General features: G+C 42.0%; 1 protein-coding gene across 8 annotated transcripts in view; it reads right to left on the bottom strand.

Moving 5' to 3' along the window:
- FAM120B (family with sequence similarity 120B) overlaps positions 1–20413 on the bottom strand; it is a 101908-nt gene that overhangs the window by 12683 nt on the left and 68812 nt on the right. For 5 of the 8 annotated variants that reach the window (XM_039532214.1, XM_039532223.1, XM_039532215.1 and 2 more), the window contains exons 7-11: positions 14056–14262; positions 11213–11321; positions 9711–9851; positions 474–537; positions 107–151 (exon numbers count right to left, since the gene is read on the bottom strand). In XM_039532214.1, coding sequence (XP_039388148.1) covers positions 130–151; positions 474–537; positions 9711–9851; positions 11213–11321; positions 14056–14262 — 543 coding nt within the window. In that variant the 3' untranslated portion in view covers positions 107–129. Of the gene's footprint in view, positions 1–106; positions 152–469; positions 538–9710; positions 9852–11212; positions 11322–14055; positions 14263–20413 lie in introns of those variants that run through there. The other 3 variants (XM_039532218.1, XM_039532219.1, XM_039532224.1) reach the window with 2 other exon arrangements.

Here is a 20413-nt window from a genome sequence, read left to right on the forward strand (position 1 = left end):
TAATTCAAGAACTGATACAACATATGTACTGTACACTGTTCTTAATGGGGACATCACACTACATTCTCGTCTGCAATGTAAAACTATATTGGAAAGATCTACTTACATTATATGAGTGGTCTAGCACTGTTAAAACTCGATTTGGACTTTCCTGTATAAATAGGAATGGGTGTTTTTATAACCATAATTGGATAGTGCCAAGCAGTAACCAGATCCCCCGACACTGATTTTACAGTACTTAGTGAAACCATTCTCCAAATAAAGTTAGCTCAATCTTAGTGTGGAAAGGACATAATGGGCTGAGTACCCACAGCTTCGGGTGAAATCATTGGAAGCTGCAGGTGCTCAGCCACTCTGTAAAGCCCCTTGAATCTTGGCTTTTGTAGGTAAAGATGCTATCCATGGGAGGAATATTATCCTCTCATTCAAACCCATTGTAGACCTTCTGCAATCACTGTAGTTCTATTATTTACCGGGGAGCAAGCTGGAACCTTCTCCTCTGGCCTCGAAGTCTCCTCTGGTCTCGATGTCCTCTACCTGAAGTGTGAAAGGGGAAATAAAATATTTTCCTCTTAACGTTCAAGCAGGAAAATAACTTACTGATGATAGTATTTAAGAAACAACCCACTGAGGTGTATTTTGAAAAAAGAACATTTTCCCCTCTGTTACTGCCACAACCCCTCACTATTTCTTATTCTACATCCATTTCAAAATAGTTCAGTTGGTATTCAATGAAGGCCAACATTTTTTAAATTTAGGTGGCTAAAGTTAATGGTGGACTTGCTCTTCTTAAAGACACTATGCCAGCTATCTGCATAAATCTTCACTTTTAATACTAATACAGCCAATTACTTGGAACTGTAGATGGACATACAGTATGGTCCGCAGACTAGGTTGTACCAGTTAAGGAAAGGACAATGTGATACTTAGGACTTATCTACAGATTTTGTATTCCTTTAATCTACATCTCAATTTTATCCTAAATGTGAGTAATACTGACATAATAAGCACCTTTATGTCAGTACAACTGCACCAACTGTAGGGGATTGTACTACTTAAACTATATAGGCTTCTATAGGCAAAACAGTATAAAAACTGTGTGAAGACCAGCCCTTACTTCAGTAATGAAGTACAATCAGATCTCGTTGTCACTACAGTTGAAACTGTGTAAGCCGGAAGAATGTTTAAACAATTCTTGTGAGCAAGACATTACCATGGTGGTAGCCTTGGCTAGTGTTGACAAGATCTAACTATGTCATAAAACATTTTACAAAATCATGCTATAAACTAAGGCCCTGCAATACAGCTGTTGCATGTTCTGGAATGTGATTTGTTGAGTTTGCGCAGGTGAGTGTCTTAACTACTACCAGGCTATAGACTCATTCTCACTCTCTTTCCCTGGCCCAATGACGATCCACTGCCATTCATAGTGGCAATTCAGTCATTCACCTAGGATGTGGCAGACCCAAGTTCAAGTCCCTGCTCCAAAGACTACTTAATTATTTATAAAAAATGGAACAGCTTTAAGAGAATAAGAAAGGTCCATGCCAGAATATCCCATAGTCTAGTGGCTAGCACACTCTCCTACAATGAGGAAAGACCCAAGTTGAAATTCCTTTTCCACAGCAGGCAGAGGGGGGAACTGTACCTGGGTCTCCCACATCCCAAGTGAGTGCTGGTTAATAACCACTGGACTAAAGCTTATGAGAGAAGTGGGCACTTCCTCATTTTGTGATCCTTGGCTTACTTTTGTCAAAATGTCTGACAGTCACAGCAAAATTTTTCAACATTAACAAAAAGTTTTGATGATTTTGGTTAGGTCAAAACTATTTGACAAACTTGACACAAATTTGCAAAGAACTCCTTTGGTTGACCTGAAACTGCATTTTTCAGTGAATAAACTATTGAGGCAAAAAATGTTGCCCAGCTCTACTCCCAATTCCCTTTCCCACATCTTTGGCTCACTGAGGGCTAGTCTACACTTACCAGCCGGGTCGACGCGGTGAGTTCGACTTCTTGGAGTTCAAACCATCGCGTCTAATCTGGACGCAATAGTTCGAACTCCGGAAGCGCCGCGGTTGACTCCGGTACTCCACCACTGCAAACGGCGGTGGCGGAGTCGACCTTGGAGCCGCGGACTTCGATTCCGCGGCGTCTGGACGGGTGAGTAGTTCGAACTAGGGTACTTCGAATTCAGCTACGCTATTCACGTAGCTGAATTTGCGTACCCTAGTTCGACCCCACTTCTTAGTGTGGACCAGCCCTAAGGCAATGGCCTTTTCTGTTTCTTTAGACAAGCTTCCCAATACCAGTGCAAGAGTCACTATGCATAATAAAATTGTATAGCCAGGGCCAGACACAAATAAGACAGAAAACTGTTGTGAATGCATAAAAGGTCAGACTGTGTATAACCCTTGTATGAATAAAAGGAAGCTATGAAGATTTTATATGCTGTTATGAAACAGTTGAGTAATGGATGGATAAGTTTAATTTAGATTTTGTTAATTGTGTTTTGCACAGGAATAGAATTAAGGTTGTTTGAATAGTGGTTTGCATACTGATCAATGAGAATTTTTCTGTTTATTGTAAGAGTACTGAGGTTAGTGACAGAATTGTTTACGTATCCTTCGCTTGTGATTTCTATAGTTCTCAGTGCTTTGTTTATTTTTAGTGATGCGTGGAAAGGTACAGTGTGTCCTGTTTTGAATCACATTTGCAATCTTAACAATTAATGAAGTTTTGTTTGGAAATATGCCATGTGGCTTTGTCTACATGAAGCTAGAAACTCTTTTACCTAAACTGGTTTTATACATAGTTTAAAACTGGTTTAGGCTAACTTAGTTAAATGGGGTCAAACTATCTTTAAAGCAAATTTAGCAACAGCTTCAGTTTTAAACTGTGTGTTTTTTAAATAGTAAACTCAACAACAACAAAACAATACAGGTAGCACAATTCCCAACCCAGAGTAGATGGAGACCTAGGGCGCCCAAGATTTGTTCAACTAAATACTTCTTTGTGTACCCCTTGGGAGCCTGCAGCTCACACCAAATATGTGAAAAACAGAGTAGCTTGTGGCTGACTTTAGTATGAAGGTGTGATCCACTGAGACTATTACTATCATCATGCAACATTCTCTCTTAAACTGAGTGATTGCCCTCAGATCAGGATGGTGCATTGCTTGCTGGGACCCATAGTCTCCGTTAGCTACATCTCTAAATTCAAGAGGAGGGCAGTTAGCTACCTTCAGTTCAGGACTCTATGAGTATGTCTACACAGCAATTAGACACCAGCTACTGGTCCGTGCCCGCTGACTCGGGCCTGTGTCATAGGTGCTGACTCCGTGGGTGCTCTGGGGCTGGAGCACTCATGGGGAAAAATTAGTGGGTGCTCTGCACCCACCGGCAGCCAAGCTCCCCTCCCCGCCTCTGCCTCCTCCCCTGAGTGCTCCGCGTCCCCGCTTCTCTGCCTACCTCCCAGTGCTTGTCCCCGCAAAACAGCTGTTTCATGGCGTGACAAGCTCCGGGAGAAAGCGGGGAGAAGCGGGAATGTGGAGCACTCAAGGGAGGAGGCGGGGAAGAGGCAGGGCTGGGGCAGGGATTTGGGGAAGGGGTTGGAATAGGGGCAAGGAGGTGGCAGAGTTGGGGTGGGGACTTTGAGGAAGGGGTTGGAATGGGGGCGAGGCAGGGGTGGAGTCAGGGCAACGCTGGGGACAGAGGGGGGTCGAGCACCCACCAGCGCCAGCAGAAGTTGGTACCTATGCCTCGTGGGGCTCAGACTGCGGGGCTATTTCATTGCTGTGTAGCCTTTGGGCTCGGACTGGAGCCCAGGCTCTAGGACCCTTTGAGGTGGGAGGGTCCCAGAGCTCAGGCTCCAGCGCAGGCACAGAAGTCTACACAGCAATGAAACATCCCTGGAGACCGAGTCCCGTGAGCCTGAGTCAGCTGGCACAGACCAGCTGCGGATGTTTAATTGCTGTGTAGACATATCCTGTGAGCTGCAATTTTAGCACCTGAATTATACTTATTGTACAACTGTATAGTCAACATAAATCTGCAAATATGGGATTTAAAACTAGACTGGACAATACAATAGAACATGTACTGCAGGGAAAATCCCTACGTGTAGGAAGAGAGACTGAATGGATTCAATAGGTATTATATAGAACATGGGTAGGCAACCTATGGCACGGGTGCCAAAGGTGGCACGCGAGCTGTTTTTCAGTGGCACTCACACTGCCTGAGTCCTGGCCACCAGTCCAGGGGGCTCTGCATTTTAATTTAATTTTAAATCAAGCTTCTTAAACATTTTAAAAATCTTATTTATTTTACATGCAACAATAGTTTAGTTATATATTATAGACTTATAGAAAGAGACCTTCTAAAAACATTAAAATGTATTACTGGCACGTGAAACCTTAAATTAGAGGTAATAAATGAAGACTCGGCACACTACTTCTGAAAGGCTGCCAACCCCTGATATAGAGGAAAGATGGTGCTGTGGTTTGGGTGCTAGCCTGTGCCTTTGGGAGACCTGGGTTCAAATCCATGCTCCATTACAGACTCCCTGTGTAACCTTGGACAAGCCACTTAGTCTCTCTGTGCCTTAGTTCATTTTATAGGTGGGATAACACAGAGGTGTTTTGAGATTAAAGACTATGAGGCACTTCTATGCTATGCTTAATAACTTTATTGACTTACTGTAGGCAGAAATGGGTCTTCCGGAGGGTGTGAATGAAGAGACAATAATAGTCTATTAGCTAAAAATGGGTGTTCCATGCACAAGGGCTGTATGGAAAAAGCTACTTTCTCCATCTCTAATTTCTAATGTGATTATGTAATTAAAGATTGTACTATAATGCACACACACAAGGGAGCTGAATTAAGGTTGACCATACCATGCATGTGCCATCCCCACAGAGCAACTGAGCATGCTTCCTCCAGCCTAGGACTGCAGGGGCACAGCTTGACTTTCCCTGTAATGGCTGCCCTGGGCCAGGAGTGGGACACTAGAACTGAGAGCAGGGAGTCTGTCTCTCTTGTTCTAACAGTCACCCCCCTGTTGCCACCCAGACACCGTGGAGAGGGAATGCAGATGATTATTCAAACTCAGAGTAGACAAAAGTCAGACGGAGGGATGGACGGGAGTAGATTGAGATAAGGAGTCTGGTGAGCCTGGGATTTGGGGGGCATGAAAGGGTGAGAACTGTGACTGTCTTAGCTTGAAGGCTGGGAGGAAAGGCTAGGAATATCAGGGGAAGGGAGATTGGGATTGATTGGGCAAGGAGACCGGGACTGGGTGTGGGGAAGAGAAAAGACTGGAAGTGAGAGGGAGATTCGGACTCAGTGAGTTTGGAGAGGAAGACTAGAACTGGCTAGACAAAAAGACAGGGAAAAGAAGCCCGAGGACTGAGACAGGGTAGGTAAGGAGAATGGGACAAGAAGCCTGGATGGGGAAGGAACAGGAGCACTCTTCCCTCCCTCCAGAGCCTGGAATGGCACCCAACATTCTTGAGTCTCACCATTTCTCTGTTGTCAGCAAATATCTGTGAAACCCACTGGCAAAATGTATATCTCATCCCTCTAGTGCTGTTCCACACAGAGGATGACTACCTGCTCTTTAAAAAAGGGAAAGAGGAGGATCCAGAGAACTGCAGACCAGTGATGAGCTGCCAAAATCTTAACAACAGGTTCCCTATAAAAAGTTCTGATTTAACAACGGGTTCCCTATAAAAAGTTCTGATTTAAGGGATGTGCGACAGCATGTATTTTTTGTACCAATAGGGTTACCATACGTCCATATTTTCCCAGGAGGTGATTAAGAACCGAAAAGCCTGACATGTCCAGGAAAATACAGATGTATTTTAACCCTACCTAAAGTTTTTTTTTAAAAAGATGAGGCTGAACTAGAAATGAGCTCCGTTTCACATGTGTGGGTGGTGATCAGGGACAGTCTCAATTTTTGGGTCTTTTTCTTATATAGGCTCCTATTACTCCTCACCCCCGTCCCGATTTTTCACACTTGCTGTCTGGTCACTCTAGGGTGTGCACATGTGTGGGTCCCAGCTGCTCCCTGCCCCCCCACCTCATTAAAGCAGGTGTGCAGGGTTACTGCCCTGGGAACTGCAGGGCACCAGTGGATGTGGGGCTGGCTGCAGATAGGGGCGTGGGGCAGGGCTAGCTGGAGGCAGGGAGTGAAACGGGCTGGCTGTGGGCAGGTGATGCAGACGGGCAGGCTGCGGGTGGCTGCGGGCAGGGGGTGGCTGCGGGCAGAGGCTGGCTGCAGGCAGGGGGTGGCTGTGGCAGGGGCTGCAGGCAGAGGCTGGCTGCGGGCAGAGGGTGGCTGTGGCAAGGGCTGGCTGCGGGCAGAGGGCGGCTGTGGGCAGGGGCTGGCTGCAGGTGGCTGTGGGCAGGGGGTGGGGCAGAAGGCGGCTGTGGGCAGGGGCTGGCTGCGGGTGGCTGTGGGCAGGGGCTGGCTGGGGGTGGGCAGGGGCTGGCTGGGGGCAGGGGTGGCTGGGGGCAGGGGCTGTGGGTGGCTGGGGGCAGGGAAGGCGGGGGGGCAGGCAGGGGGCTCTGGGCGGGGGAGGGGCGCAGACACTCACATGGGGGGGGCTGGGAGCAGCAGGACGCAGCCGGGGACTCACCAGGCAGCAGCAGGAGTCCCAGGGCCAGAGGTCCAAAGAGCAGGAGCAGCAACAGGGCCAGGAGGCAGCTCACATGGCTCTCGCAGCACAGCGCAGCGCCCCCCGGCGGCCAGGAGGAGGAATTACAGGCTTCCCAGGCAGAGCCCATCAAAGCTTCCCTCGCAGGGAAGCTAGTTAACAAGCGGTTCTAAAACCGCTTCTAAATTTAACAACGGGTTCGCGCGAGCCGGTGCGAACCGGCTCCAGCTCACCCCTGCTGCAGACCAGTCAGCCTCACCTCAGTCCCTGGAAAAATCATGGAGTAGGTCCTCAAGGAATCAATTTTGAAGCACTTAGAGGAGAGGAAAGTGATCGGGAAAAGTCAGCATGGATTCACCAAGGGCAAGTCATGCCTGACTAACCTAATTGCCTTCTATGATGAGAAAACTGGCTCTGTGAATATGGGGAAGGCAGTGGACGTGATGTACTTTGACTTTAGCAAAGCTTTTGATATGGTCTCCCACAGTATTCTTGCTAGGAAGTTAAAAAAAATTATGGATTGGATTAATGGACTATAAGGTGGATAGAAAACTGGCTAGATTGTCAAGCTCAACGGGTAGTGATCAACAGCTCGATGTCTAGTTGGCAGCCGGTATCAAGCAGAGTGCCCCAAGGGTTGGTCCTGGGGCCGGAATATCTTCATTAATGATCTGCAGGATGGTGTGGATTGCACCCTCAGCAAGTTTGCAGATGACACTAAACTGGGAGGAGTGGTAGATATGCTGGAGGGTAGGGATAGGATACAGAGGGACCTAGACAAATTAGAGGATTGGGCCAAAAGAAATCTGATGAGGTTCAACAAGGACAAGTGCAGAGTCCTGCACTTAGGATGGAAGAATCCCATGCACTGCTACAGACTAAGGAACAAGTGGCTAGCCAGCAGTTCTGCAGAAAAGGACCTAGGGGTTACAGTGGATGAGAAGCTGGATATGAGTCGACAGTATGCCCTTATTGCCAAGAAAGCTAATGGCATTTTGGGCTGTATAAGTAGGAGCATTGCCAGCAGATCGAGGGATGTGATCATTCCCCTCTATTCAGCATTGGTGAGGCCTCATCTGGAGTACTGTGTCCAGTTTTGGGCCCCTCACTACAAGGATGTGGAAAAATTGGAAAGAATCCAGCGGAGGGCAACAAAAATGATTAGGGGGCTGGAGTACATGACTTATGAGGAGAGGCTGAGGGAACTGGGATTGTTTAGTCTGCAGAAGAGAAGACTGAGGGGGGATTTGATAGCTGCTTTCAACTACCTGAAAGGGGGTTCCATGGAGGATGGATCTAGACTGTTCTCAGTGGTACCAGATGACAGAAAAAGGAGTATTGGTCTCAAGTTGCAGTGGGGGAAGTTTAGGTTGGATATTAGGAAAAACTTTTTCACTATGAGGGTGGTGAAGCACTGGAATGGGTTACCTAGGGAGCTGGTGGAATCTCCTTCCTTAGAGGTTTTTCAGGTCAGGCTTGACAAACCCTGGGCTGGGATGATTTAACTGGGGATTGGACTAGATGATCTCCTGAGGTTCCTTCCAACCCTGATATTCTATGATTCTTGCTATCAGATATGCCATTAGCTCAAGAGGCAAAGGTATGAGTGGTGGGACTAATGGTTCCAACTCTGCTGATGACCCATGTGGGTGGTGTCTATATGATGCCACATGATGGAATTTTTGTTGTCTGCAGTTTTTTTTAAAACTATGACATTACACACACACACGCACACAATGCTAAAAGAACATTATCAATTTGCAAACTGAAAAGTTAGGAAACAGGCAACCTTAATTCTGCTCCCACCCTTCACTTTTGAACATGCATTTTGAGTCTTTATTTACATGATCTCATACTATTTTTTCCACAGAATCCCTCACTCATTTCTCTAGTAAACCTATTTTACATATACATAGGAAATTTGATCACATTGGAGAATCATGTTATAATAGTCTCCTGACAGTGTTATAACATGGTTTGGTTTCACCTCTGTAGAAAAGGCCAAACTGGGTTTTAATAACGCTACTTCATCATGTTTTTACATGACCCAGTGCTGTTATTATGGAATACATTTTGCAATAAAATCCCTGTGTGGCTGGACCCTGAATTACATGCCTCTTAGAACAGAATCATTAAGACAGGGGGTCAGTTTTGATTCTGTTTATAACCAAGTTACTCAGCAAGGTCATATGTTTTGGCCTCACCCATACAGGCCATGCCAAACCATTTTGTTTGTGGGTTTAATAATAGGTATCACATTATCTATCCTGTGCTCACAGGAGACCAAATGCATTTAAATGTATTTATTTTTTTACCAATCACTTCACCAAACTTCTTTAGAAAGCAAAACTAAAAATGTAGAAGAAACTCAGGGTTACATTGCTATACTGCAGCCCAAAGAAAATATTTAGTCTGTTTTGGATGATTTTCTTTCTTCCTATGCTTGGTTTCTCCAAACTCCACACAGATGCCTCCTGACCCTGACAACTTTTTCCCTTCTTCTTGTAATGTCACCACAACCTGTTTCCTACCAGAGGCATTGACCTTAGCTTCTTTTAAAGGCCTCTTGTGTTCAACCAACAGGTGTTGGTGAGTGATTTATGGTCAACTCTTACCAAGAAAGAGCACAGCTTGCCTTTAAATCTTAACATTAAGCATGTGGTCAAGGGCTTTTCTCGATTGTGGTATGAGTTAGGATTTGAAACTAAAGGCACAAGCTAGACACTTCTATGTTACTGTGGTAATTGAAAATTACTAAAACAATTCAACTGAGACCAAATATGAGAATTTTCAGCCCCACAGAAGAATTTTTCCAAAAGTTACAAATGAGTGAAAACACTGGGTCATAACGAAATTCTATATGTAACTTGTAGGTTTAGCTTCAGCTAATACTAATACACAAATCTCATTGATGCAATGGAGTTTTGCCATTTATTACTATGGGTGCAAGATCATAACCATAATTACAAATACATGATGTAAGTTTAGTCACAGACACAGTCATATACCTTTGGCAGTGCCAATTCTATTTATTTTTATATTGATTTTTTACCTGAAGGTTGGGCCTCAGACCCATAAAAGTAAGGTTGAGGGCCTCTCCACTGGAATCCCCTGTTCTGACTATGATATGGTGGAACAAAAGAAGTTGTGTGTGCTTGCTGGAAGCTACAATCCCTTCCTCCTTCTTGCATTTCTAAGGAACAATATTTATCAGTTGATGTTGATTATATACACAATTTTATGAACAAAAGATAAATCATATTCTGCATTTTTTGGAAATAACATTTTATAAGAGAAGTGCCACAATATTCATGTGTGATTTTAATTTCTCCAAACTAATTAGCACCCTCCCTTTCACAGTTGACATAATTAACTACGGTTCTGTTCATGTGCTCATAGTCAATTTCTATCCACACTCATCATAGTTACAAGCCGTACAAGAGTGTTTAGAAACCATGCTGAAACTCTATTATGGTGGTAGTCAATAGCACAGTTTTGGTTAATACAGCTATGTCTAAAAAAAATCTTTGTCCACATTGGAGCCTTTAAATCATACTGGAAACAGTTAAACATGAATCCACAAGTCATGGTAGATGCTAATGTGGTTTGATGCGCCATTGATGAGAGGATCTTATAGGGACACCTTAATCCATTTTCATGCATCCTTTTTTGCATATCCAGTATCAGGTCTTCGAAAAGCATGTACCCCCAAATGCCAAACAATGTGGCAATGGAAAAAAGAGATGTACCGATAAAAAACCCAAAGCACCCAGTACAGAGGACATGACATATGTTAAGACTCCATACACCTATCAAGGCTATCAAGACGCTTCCATCCACTTACATAAACAACACAAAACAAAGGGTGGGGAGGGAAAGAAAGGATTCTTCTTACATCTGTGTATAAATACGATCAAATGCCTGAGACTTGATTAAATCTTTCCTCTTGTTGTGTGGATAACATATGAAATCAAGAGAACCATGCCCATTTCTATTATCTGCATTTCATCAACAAATAGGTACAAAGGCTAAGTAATTGTGCAGTAACAGTTTTTTAAAATGCATCAATTGTCATTAGAACTGATGCTGACTCAAGCTTTAAATTGAGAATAATTACAAAGTATTTTGAAGCATCAGCATTCACAGACTGAGCTGTGAAAAAATATGTGTGTTCAAAATCCTTCAATGCTGTTAACCCTGAAGAACACTTCCTGAAAGCAGAATGGGAAATCCTGAGTCATCTAATTGCTACAGAACCAAAATAGCTTTAGTCAGTAAGTACAAGAACAGTCATTATTCTGACAGTAATCCTTATTGAATTTACTGCATACATACATTTTATTAGCTGTGTAACTGGATGGAAATATTATTTCACCATGGGAAATCATGAAATTTTCTAAAATCAAGAAGCTTTGACTCAAATTCTTCCTTCAGTTAGTGTCAGCAAGTTCTCCCAGGATTTACTTAATTGACAAATTGCCTGGGGGAATTGTTGAAAGGTAATAGATATCATCAATACAGCGGCTTTACTGGTAAAATTAACATGATGCCAACCTGTGATAAATCCATTCCCTCGCCGTCTGCTCTGAATTGTTCTTTTCTTTACCACACAAGCCTTGCAAATGAATGACTTCAGATTCTGGAACTGCGTGTGCAAAGATCCCTGCAGACAGTGGGCTTAAATCAATGACTTTGGTAGGTTCTTTTTCTCTTTTCAAGAGTAGCACCACTATAACACCTAATTAGCAATCAAAAGAATTTGACTAGTTCTGCCTCATAGTATCTTTTGGTCTGTCTTCTTCACGAACCAAAGCAAGCTAAAAATATTCCATAATGAAAGAGGATTCTTGGGGGGGGGGGGGGAGGAGAGGAGGCATTTGTTTCCCCCCTTTTCTTGATAAAGTTTGCTTTTCTTGCTCCACTCATCTCTGTAAATTGCTTTGCATTCCTGGCTTTCTATTACATTGTCTTGCCTCTGCAGACAGACCTGACTAGACCTACCTAACCATTACCTTAGGCACCGATGGCTAAGACCACTTGATAAGGACTGATGCATAGATGCCTGTGTTTATTACAGTGATGGAAACTGAATCAGTGAGAATCAAGTCTGTGCATTTTACTGCATACACCCCAAGAAACACTTGGCAGAATATCTTCAGCCATATTTTAGATATTTGTTGATTGATAGAATATAACCCAGACTAAAGATAAAAGGAGAAATATAAGCTAAAAAACTTGATTTGTTTTGATCCTATGGAATCCTGTTTTGATGGAAAAGTCCAGTTGTCCAGAGGACAAATAGAAGTCATTTAACTAAGGTCCCAATACAGCAAGGTGCTGCATTTCCTGAACTACCACTGATTCAAATGGGATTTGCAGACACTAATTACCTTGAAATGATCAGGTCCTAATAAAACTTACCCATTTTTTAAATTTTTTGGAATGCTGGTAGAGGTTAGGAGAGTGTGCAAGGGTGGGGATTCTCTGCCTACAAGCTAGTCTCCTGATTCTCACAAATCTGAACTGATTTTCATTGGGACAACAATTCCTTCACTAACTAAGAGAAGACCCAAACGGCTACTTGATAAGGTTGAAAGGCTGACAAGATGGCCACTGACTAACTAGAGAGGTTTAACTAGGTCCTGGTGGAGTTCAACTCACCCAAAGCTTCAGTGAATTTTCCTAACAAAGTTTCTAAGTTGACAAACCTGATTATTGATACAATTTTGTTCACAATTTGTAGCTTTATTTTTCTATCTATGCTGACAAATTTCTATGGCTAGATCCCATTAATGCTAAAATCCTCCCCATGCATTTTTGGGAGAAGCAGCTCAGAAAGTGCTTATGAAGAAAGGAGCAATTTTTTCACCTTTTCAATAGCGGACTATCACCCATAGAGTAATTTTCTGAATGCAATGCTGTAGCTTTTAGTAGATCAGATTTATGATGCTTATGGGAAGACTGCTAAGAAATAAATACTGAAAGATCTTGGCTCCCAGCACTACATCAAGTTGTGCCAGGAAATAAGTACTAATTGTATCTATAAAACTAACTTTATAATAGCAGCAACAACCAATCACATAAGTTTGTTGGGTTGCCAATGTCTACAGCTAAACTGGCATCTCTAGGGAATGAGTCCGAATCCTTGCCTTTCAAAATGAAAAGTTGGAAAACTATTTTATTAGTCTGGGAGCTCTCTCTGCCATATATGTAGCACAACTAAAAAAAGAAAAAGATATTCAAACTACTCTAAATATTCAAGAGTCTAGACTGACTATTTTTCCACAACAGAACTGTTCGCTTAGGGAATGTTTAGACTACAATAAAAGGTGTCTTTTTTTTTAAAAAACCTTCTGTAGATATGTTAGTTAGTCCACCACATGTCTGTGACCTGCCAATCTTTTGTGGTTTTAAATTACCGGTAAATAGGAAAATATAATTTTTTTTTAATCTCCCCTGTTGCTGTGGGAAAGTTGCACACAAACAACAGGAGAAACTATCAGCCTAATCCAAAACCCACTGAAATAAAAAGAAAGATTCTCATTGACTTCAATGGCCAATTTGGATAAGGCTGTGTAGACCAATCCTGCAATTGACTCAGCTTAGTAAAATTCCTACGCCTGTATGGGATCATGCTTAAGACAGGAGGGGTCCACCCACATAATCAGTTCCAGGATTGAGGCCTAATTGGCTACAAAGGAAAAACAGTTAAACTGACTATACACAAAATGCTGTCAAATGTATGAAGTAAGCAAACTGAAAAAGCAGTAAAATAATTTCTCTAATATCTTTATTAAGGAACCTTTATGATTCCTCTGAAATCTTTATGGCAGAAGTACTCAGGCTTTGGCTACACTTGCATTTCAAAGCGCTGCCGCGGCAGCGCTTTGAAGCGCTAAGTGTAGTCAAAGCTCCAGCGCTGGGAGAAAACTCTCCCAGCGCTGTCCGTACTCCACCTCCCTGTGGGGAATAACGGACAGCACTGGGAGCGCGGCTCCCAGCGCTGGGGCTTTGACTACACTGGTGCTTTGTAGCGCCGCAATTTGCAGCGCTGCAGAGGGTGTGTTTTCACACCCTGCTGCAGCGCTGCAAATTTGTAAGTGTAGCCAAGCCCTCAGAAACACTTTAATATCAGAAACTGCAACACATTTTGTAATTCTCATTTTTTAAACACACGACCAATAATAAAAGTAAAACTGTAACCTCCCCAATAGCCTCAACATTAATTTTACTTGTATGGGGGCCACAGGCAGGGGAGGTCAGCTGGGGAAGGGCGGGGAGGGGAAAAGGATGAAATGAGACCAATGAAAGCCTCCATTTTAAAATAAAAAATATTGATGGGTACAGTTTTTCAAGTAAGAATGTACGACTTTTGAAAGGGATGTGTATATACTCACATTGCCCTCCAAGAGCTCCTCCAAAGAACACCCTCTGTGTGACTGCTGATATTTCTCTTGAAAAAGTTTTCCATCAAACACCTTCCAGGGCATCAAATCATCCATATTAATTGGAAAGCCACAGGCACTATTGGCCATAATCAAAGTTGTAAGCCCACGAATGAAGAGAGAACCAAGCTGTACAGCTCTGGAATCAACCTGGGCAAGCTGTTGAAATTAAAAACACAGACACCAGAGGATCTAAGTGAACTTCTGAGTGATAATTCCACCATAACACAAACTATACCAAGCATACCTCTACACCAAACAATAAGAATGATTCTTGATGATGACTTTAGGCCAAGGGAACTCTGATATTGCTGTCCTCTACCCCCACAGGTGCAAAAGAGCTTTGCAGCATCATCATGTTTATTCGTATATTGCGGTTTTAATTCATTGAAGTAAAGGAATTTGTGAAATTTGTTTACAAGAAATAAGAGTTCAATAAAGCACTTGAGTTTAAAAAATTGATACACTTAAAACTAAAAATGGGCTCAGTGAAAGACCAAAGAAACGAGTAAAGTTAATTATAATCTCTACAATACTCCTTAAATATTAGCAGTTCCTTATAGAGATTCTTTTAGTGTAATTTAAAACTTTAACTGAAATGATTAATTGATTCATAGACTTTTCATAACTAGGTCAAATGAGAAATGTTACCACACTTGATGGAGACCATACAAGCTATAAGATTTAAAGGAGCAGGGTTAATTGTGTTCAAACTGTAGAAATATGTTAAACACTGTAAGACTTCCTCTGCCAGCAGTCCAAAGGTCAAATAATTTCTCTTCAATGTGGATTTCTTCAGAAGAAATACTGGAATGGTAGCGACATCTAAAAAATACAAAATGAACCTAAAACCTTGCAGCCAGGCAAGGGATTTAACCGGCTGCTGTGCCAGAGTACAAAAGCCATAAAAGCTCTGGAACCAGCAAGGAGACAATTCCTCTGATGTAGGCATTGCATGGGCAGGTCGAGGCTGCCTTCTGAGCAATGCCACTTCCACAGGCCCTGGCACAGGAGTCTGCCAGGGGCAGGAGGGCTTCATTCTTGGCAATGCCACCATTGATAGAACAGCCCATGGAGGTTGCCATGACTTAAAGCAAGTGCCCCGGCTGCATAAGTTACATCAGGGGCTGCACTGGCTCTGAGAGTAGCCCATATTTGGGAGGGCAGAAACGTGGCTTAAAGCCTCCTTTGTCCACCCTCTATTCCACAGGGCTGCGAGTTCTCTGCTTAAGGTGCAACACAGAATCTCAGCCATTTTCACTTATAACAACAGCAGCTTACAGCTTGAAGGATCCCAAAGAGATTCAGAAACTATGTACATACAGCACCTCTGAAAAGTACCTACAGAATGAAGATAACAGTATACAGAACACGGAAGTGCATTCGATTTTTGATAAGGGACAGCATAGCAAAACCAAAGAGGCATGGACTCTTTACTGGTCACTTGGAGTAAACCGGGCCTCAGATTTTAAGGTCTCATTCAAAGGATCAACACACAGTAAAGTATAAGGAACATAATGTATCTAGCTCCCTAGAGCAAAGGATTTCTAAGTAATCCCTATTATTATTCACTAAACTGAAGGATGTTGTGTAATTCAATTAGATGAAATAGAAGTTTATCCCATTCTAATCCCATATTCAAGATTAAGAGGGAAAAAAAACATACAAACCTGGATCATTTAGAACTAAAGTTGTCTCGGTGACATGCCAAGGAAATGAGTATAGCTCCTTGTAATTTTTTTGAATTATATATAATTGTACTTAATGAGATGCACCTTGTCATCTTCAAAATGAAACTTGCTTGGTGTGTGATTATGAAATAAGATTTAGTAAGAGGGAGTACAAACAGAGGAAAAACACTGATGGGAATCTTTAGGACTCCCTCTGAGGTCAATGTAATTCCTGCTGGGGGAACCTCCCAGAATTCTATCATCCTTCAACAAGCTTTTAAGCCCCTTAAATATGATTATTTTGTATTACAGGAGGCTAAATGTGAGCATAAATCAAGTTCCTAGAACTGAGTTATAAACAGAATGGGAATATTGAACCAAATTAGCCGAATCCCAAAGGCTAATATTGTAATACACTATACTCCAACCAACTACAATAACATTACCAAAATTTATAATGACACATGCCCTTCACAGTTGTTCTATTAATTTTAGATTAATGCAAAAAAAAAAAAAAAAGATTCAGTATATTTCAGACAGATTCTGAAATGCCATCTTCCCTAGAAGACTTCCCAGTACTAATGTTCAGGAATTTAATTGTAGAACACAAAAATTTTCACAAAGCACAATAAAAATAGCCTTCAATACCTGTCCATGGTTCTCACTCTAAACCAGCAGTTTACAATCTTAGTAATAAGAAAGTATCCTATATTAAATGTGATTTTTATTGTATGAGGATTTTACATCTGAGATTTTCTTCATTCATTTTCTGAACTAAAGTGGGGTACCTGCAGCATACTTATTGTTTTTCTCGTGTGATTCATTCACATCCATTGCTCTCAGAGAGCTCATCTTTTCCCTTCCTAATCCAACCCTCCTATTTTGTCTGTTTCACAAACATGGAGAGGAGAATAAAATGAGAAGTTGACTAACCTGAAGACTAAGTAAATGTTCATAATGTATTTATTACACCAGAAGCAGGGAATCACTAATTATTAATAATAATTAATGTTATTAGTTATTTGTATTACCTCAGTCATGGACCAGGACCCCATTGTGGATAACTAAAAGACAGTCCTTGCCCCAAAATGCTTACAATCTAAATCTAGTAATTAGGGTAGATAGACTCAGGGACTTTAAGGTCAGAAGGGACCAGCATAATCATCTAGTCTGACCTGTACATTGCAGGCCACAGAACCTCACCTACCCAATCCTGTAATAGACCTCTAACCTCTGGCTGAGTTACTGAAGTCCTCAAATCATGATTTAAAAACTTTACATTACACAGAATCCACCATTTATTCACGTTCAAATCAGCAAGTGACCAATGCCTTATGCGGCAGAGGAAGGTGAAAAACCACTAGGACCTCTGCCAATCTGACCTGGGGAAAAATTCCTTCTTGACCCCAAATACGGCAGTCAGTTAGATCCTGAGCACGTGGGCAAGACCCACCAGCTAGACACCTGGGAAACTCAGAGCCCTCCCCAGTTACTGTCCCATCTCTGGCCATTGGATAGATTTGCTAAGTGACCGACTGCCTACTATGGCATATGGCCTATCTCATCATACCATCCCCTCCGTAACCTTATCAAGCTCAGTCACAAAAATAAGTTAGGTTTTTTGCCCCCACTACTCCTCTTGGGGCGCTGTTCCAGAACTTCACTCCTCTGATGGTTAGAAACCTTCATCTAATTTCAAGTCTAAACTTACTGATGACCAGTTTGTATCCATTTCTTCTTGTGCCTACACTGTCCTTAACTTAAGTAACTCCTCTCCCTCCCTGATGTGCTTATAGAAAGCAATCATCTTTCTCCCCATCCTTCATTTTGTTAGGTGAAATAAGCCAAGTTCCTTGTGTCTCCTCTTGTAGGGTAGGTTGGTTTTTTTTTTTTTTTTTTTTTTAATAGAACTGGAAGGGACCTTGAAAGGCCATCAAGTCCAGCCCTTGCCTTCACTAGCAGGACCAAGTAGTGATTTTGCCCCAGATTCCTAAGTGGCCTCCTCAAGGACTGAACTCATAACCTTGGGTTTAGCAAGCCACTGCTCAAACCACTGAGCTATTCCTCCCCCCTCTAGTCCTCTGATCATCCTCATAGCCCTTCTCCCATTCTAGTTTGAATTAATCTTTCTTAAATATGGAGGACCATAACTGCACTCAGTATTCCAAATGAGATATCCCCAGTGCTTGTATAATGGTAATAAAACTTCCATATCTCTACTGGAAATACCTCAGCTGATGCATCCTAGGATTGCATTAGCCTTTTACATGGCCACATCACATTGGCAGCTCACAGTCATCTTGTGATCAACCAACACACTTAGATCTTTCTTCTCTTCTGTCACTTCCAACTGATACGTTCCCAGTTTATAAGAAAAATTCTTCTTGTTAGTGCATGACCTTGCACTTGGCACTATTAAATTTCATCCCATTTCTATAACTAGTTTTTAAGGTTGTACAAATCTTCTTGTATAATATTCCAGTCTTTCTCCACAGTAGCAGTACCTCCCAACTTTATGCCATACACAAATTTTATTAGCACACTCCCACTTTTTGTACCAAGATTATTAATGAAAATGTTAAATAAGACTGGTCCCAAGACTGATTCTTAAGGAATTCTACTAGTAATCTCCCTTCATCCTGACAGCTCATCCTCCAACATGACCCACTGTAGTCTCCCCTTTAACCAGTTCCTTACCCACCTTTCAGTTAATTTATTAATCCTCATTTCTCCAATTTAACTAATAATTTTCCATGTGGAAGTGTATCAAATTCTTTACTGAAATCCAGGTAGATTACATTGACTGCATTTCTTTTTTCTAGAAAATCGGTTATCTTCTTAAAGAAAGATCACGTGGCACAAACTGCCTTTTGTAAAACCATATTGTATTTTATCCTAATTATTGTTTACCTCTATGTCCTCAACTACTCTCTCTTTCAAAACTTGTTCTAAAACCTTGAATATAGTTGAGGTCAAATTAATGGATTCAAACTGTAAGTCAAACTGTAGTTTCTTGGATCACTTCCCCCCACCCCCATTCTTAAATATAGGTACTATATTTAAAATCCTCCAGTTCAGAGGGTACAACCCTCGAGTTTATGGATTCATTAAAAATCCTTGCTATTGGGCTTGAAATTTCATGTATCAGTTCCTTTAAGATTTTTAGATGGAGATTATCTAGGACTGTTGATTTGGTCCCATTAAGCTGTTTGAGTTTGGCTTCCACCTTGGATGTGGTAATTTCTACTTCCATATCCTTCTTCCCATTAGCCACACTACCAATGACCCCAGGCTCATCATTACCCTTCTTAACAACTGAGGCAAAGCATTCATTTACATGTTGGGCCAAACTTAGATTATCTTTAATCTCCATCCATCCTCAATGCTTAGCGGGCCCACTTCTTCTTCGTCTTCTTTTTATTTATATGGCTAAAGAACTTTTTACTGTTAGTTTCAATTTCCTTTGGAAGATCCAACTCTGCTTTGCTTTTGGCAATTCTCACTTCTTCCCTACACCTTCTGACCTCAAAGGGGTAGCATTCCTTGCTGATCCATCCCTTTTTCCACTCCTTTTAGGCCTTCTCCTTTCTCTTAATAACCTGGTTGAGATGCTTGTTCATTCAGTTTGCTCTGCATACTTTCCCTACAATTTCCCCCCCTTCCTTGGGATGTAGGCTTCAGATTGTTTCTGCACAGATTGTAAGCACAGATGATCTTCAGTGGGATTCTATACCTCTCTATAGGAGGAGAGTGAAAGTGAGACAAGCTTATAATGATCAACAGGTGGGTCAGGCTATGGTGCTATAAGTAGGGCTTTGGGAGGCATTCACAGACAGAGCACTGTTGTCACGGGATGGACTCCACCTGAGTGGGCAGGGAAATAGATTTCTGAGATAGAGGATGGCACAACTGATTGAAAGAACTTTAAACTAGGAATTCAGGGGAGATGGTGGGGAGATTCTCTTGTAATCTCCATGCCTGATTCTAACATTGGGTGGGAGGAAAATCAAGTAAGAGAAGATACAACAATGGAAAAAGAAACAACAAAGGATAGAAGAATGGACATCAAGAGGAAAGGTAGTGCCAAAACTAATGACACAGTCAGATATGTGATAATGGCAGTAAAATGATAGTACCTAATTCGGCGAGGAATCTGGGCAAAGATCTTTGTATACCAGTGTAAGGTACCTGGGGAACAAATTGGAGGCACTAGAACTACTGGTGCAGGAAGTGAAACCAGATATTATAGGGATAACAGAAACATGGTGGAATAGTAGTCATGACTGAAGTACAGATATTGAATGGTATTTGCTTTCAGGAAAGACAGAAATAAAGGTAAAGGTAGTGGAGTAGCACTGTATATTAACAACAAGTTTGACTGCAAATGAGAAGTGATGGAATGGATACAAGGAAATCTGTTTCAGTCAAAATCACTTCTGGGAAGAAAGGTTACAAAGGCTCCACTGGGATAGTGTTGGGGTCTGCTTACAGACCCCCCCAGTCTGATCTGCAAATGGCTAAAGTCCTCTTTTTAATATTTTAATGAAATAAATATTACTGGGAATTGTGTGATTTGTGGTGGACTTTCATTTCCTAGCTATAGATTGGAAGACAACTAATAATGGTAGAGCCCAGATATT

The sequence above is a fragment of the Mauremys reevesii genome, linkage group 3 (genome assembly GCF_016161935.1).
Source record: "Mauremys reevesii isolate NIE-2019 linkage group 3, ASM1616193v1, whole genome shotgun sequence".
NCBI lineage: Eukaryota > Metazoa > Chordata > Testudines > Geoemydidae > Mauremys > Mauremys reevesii.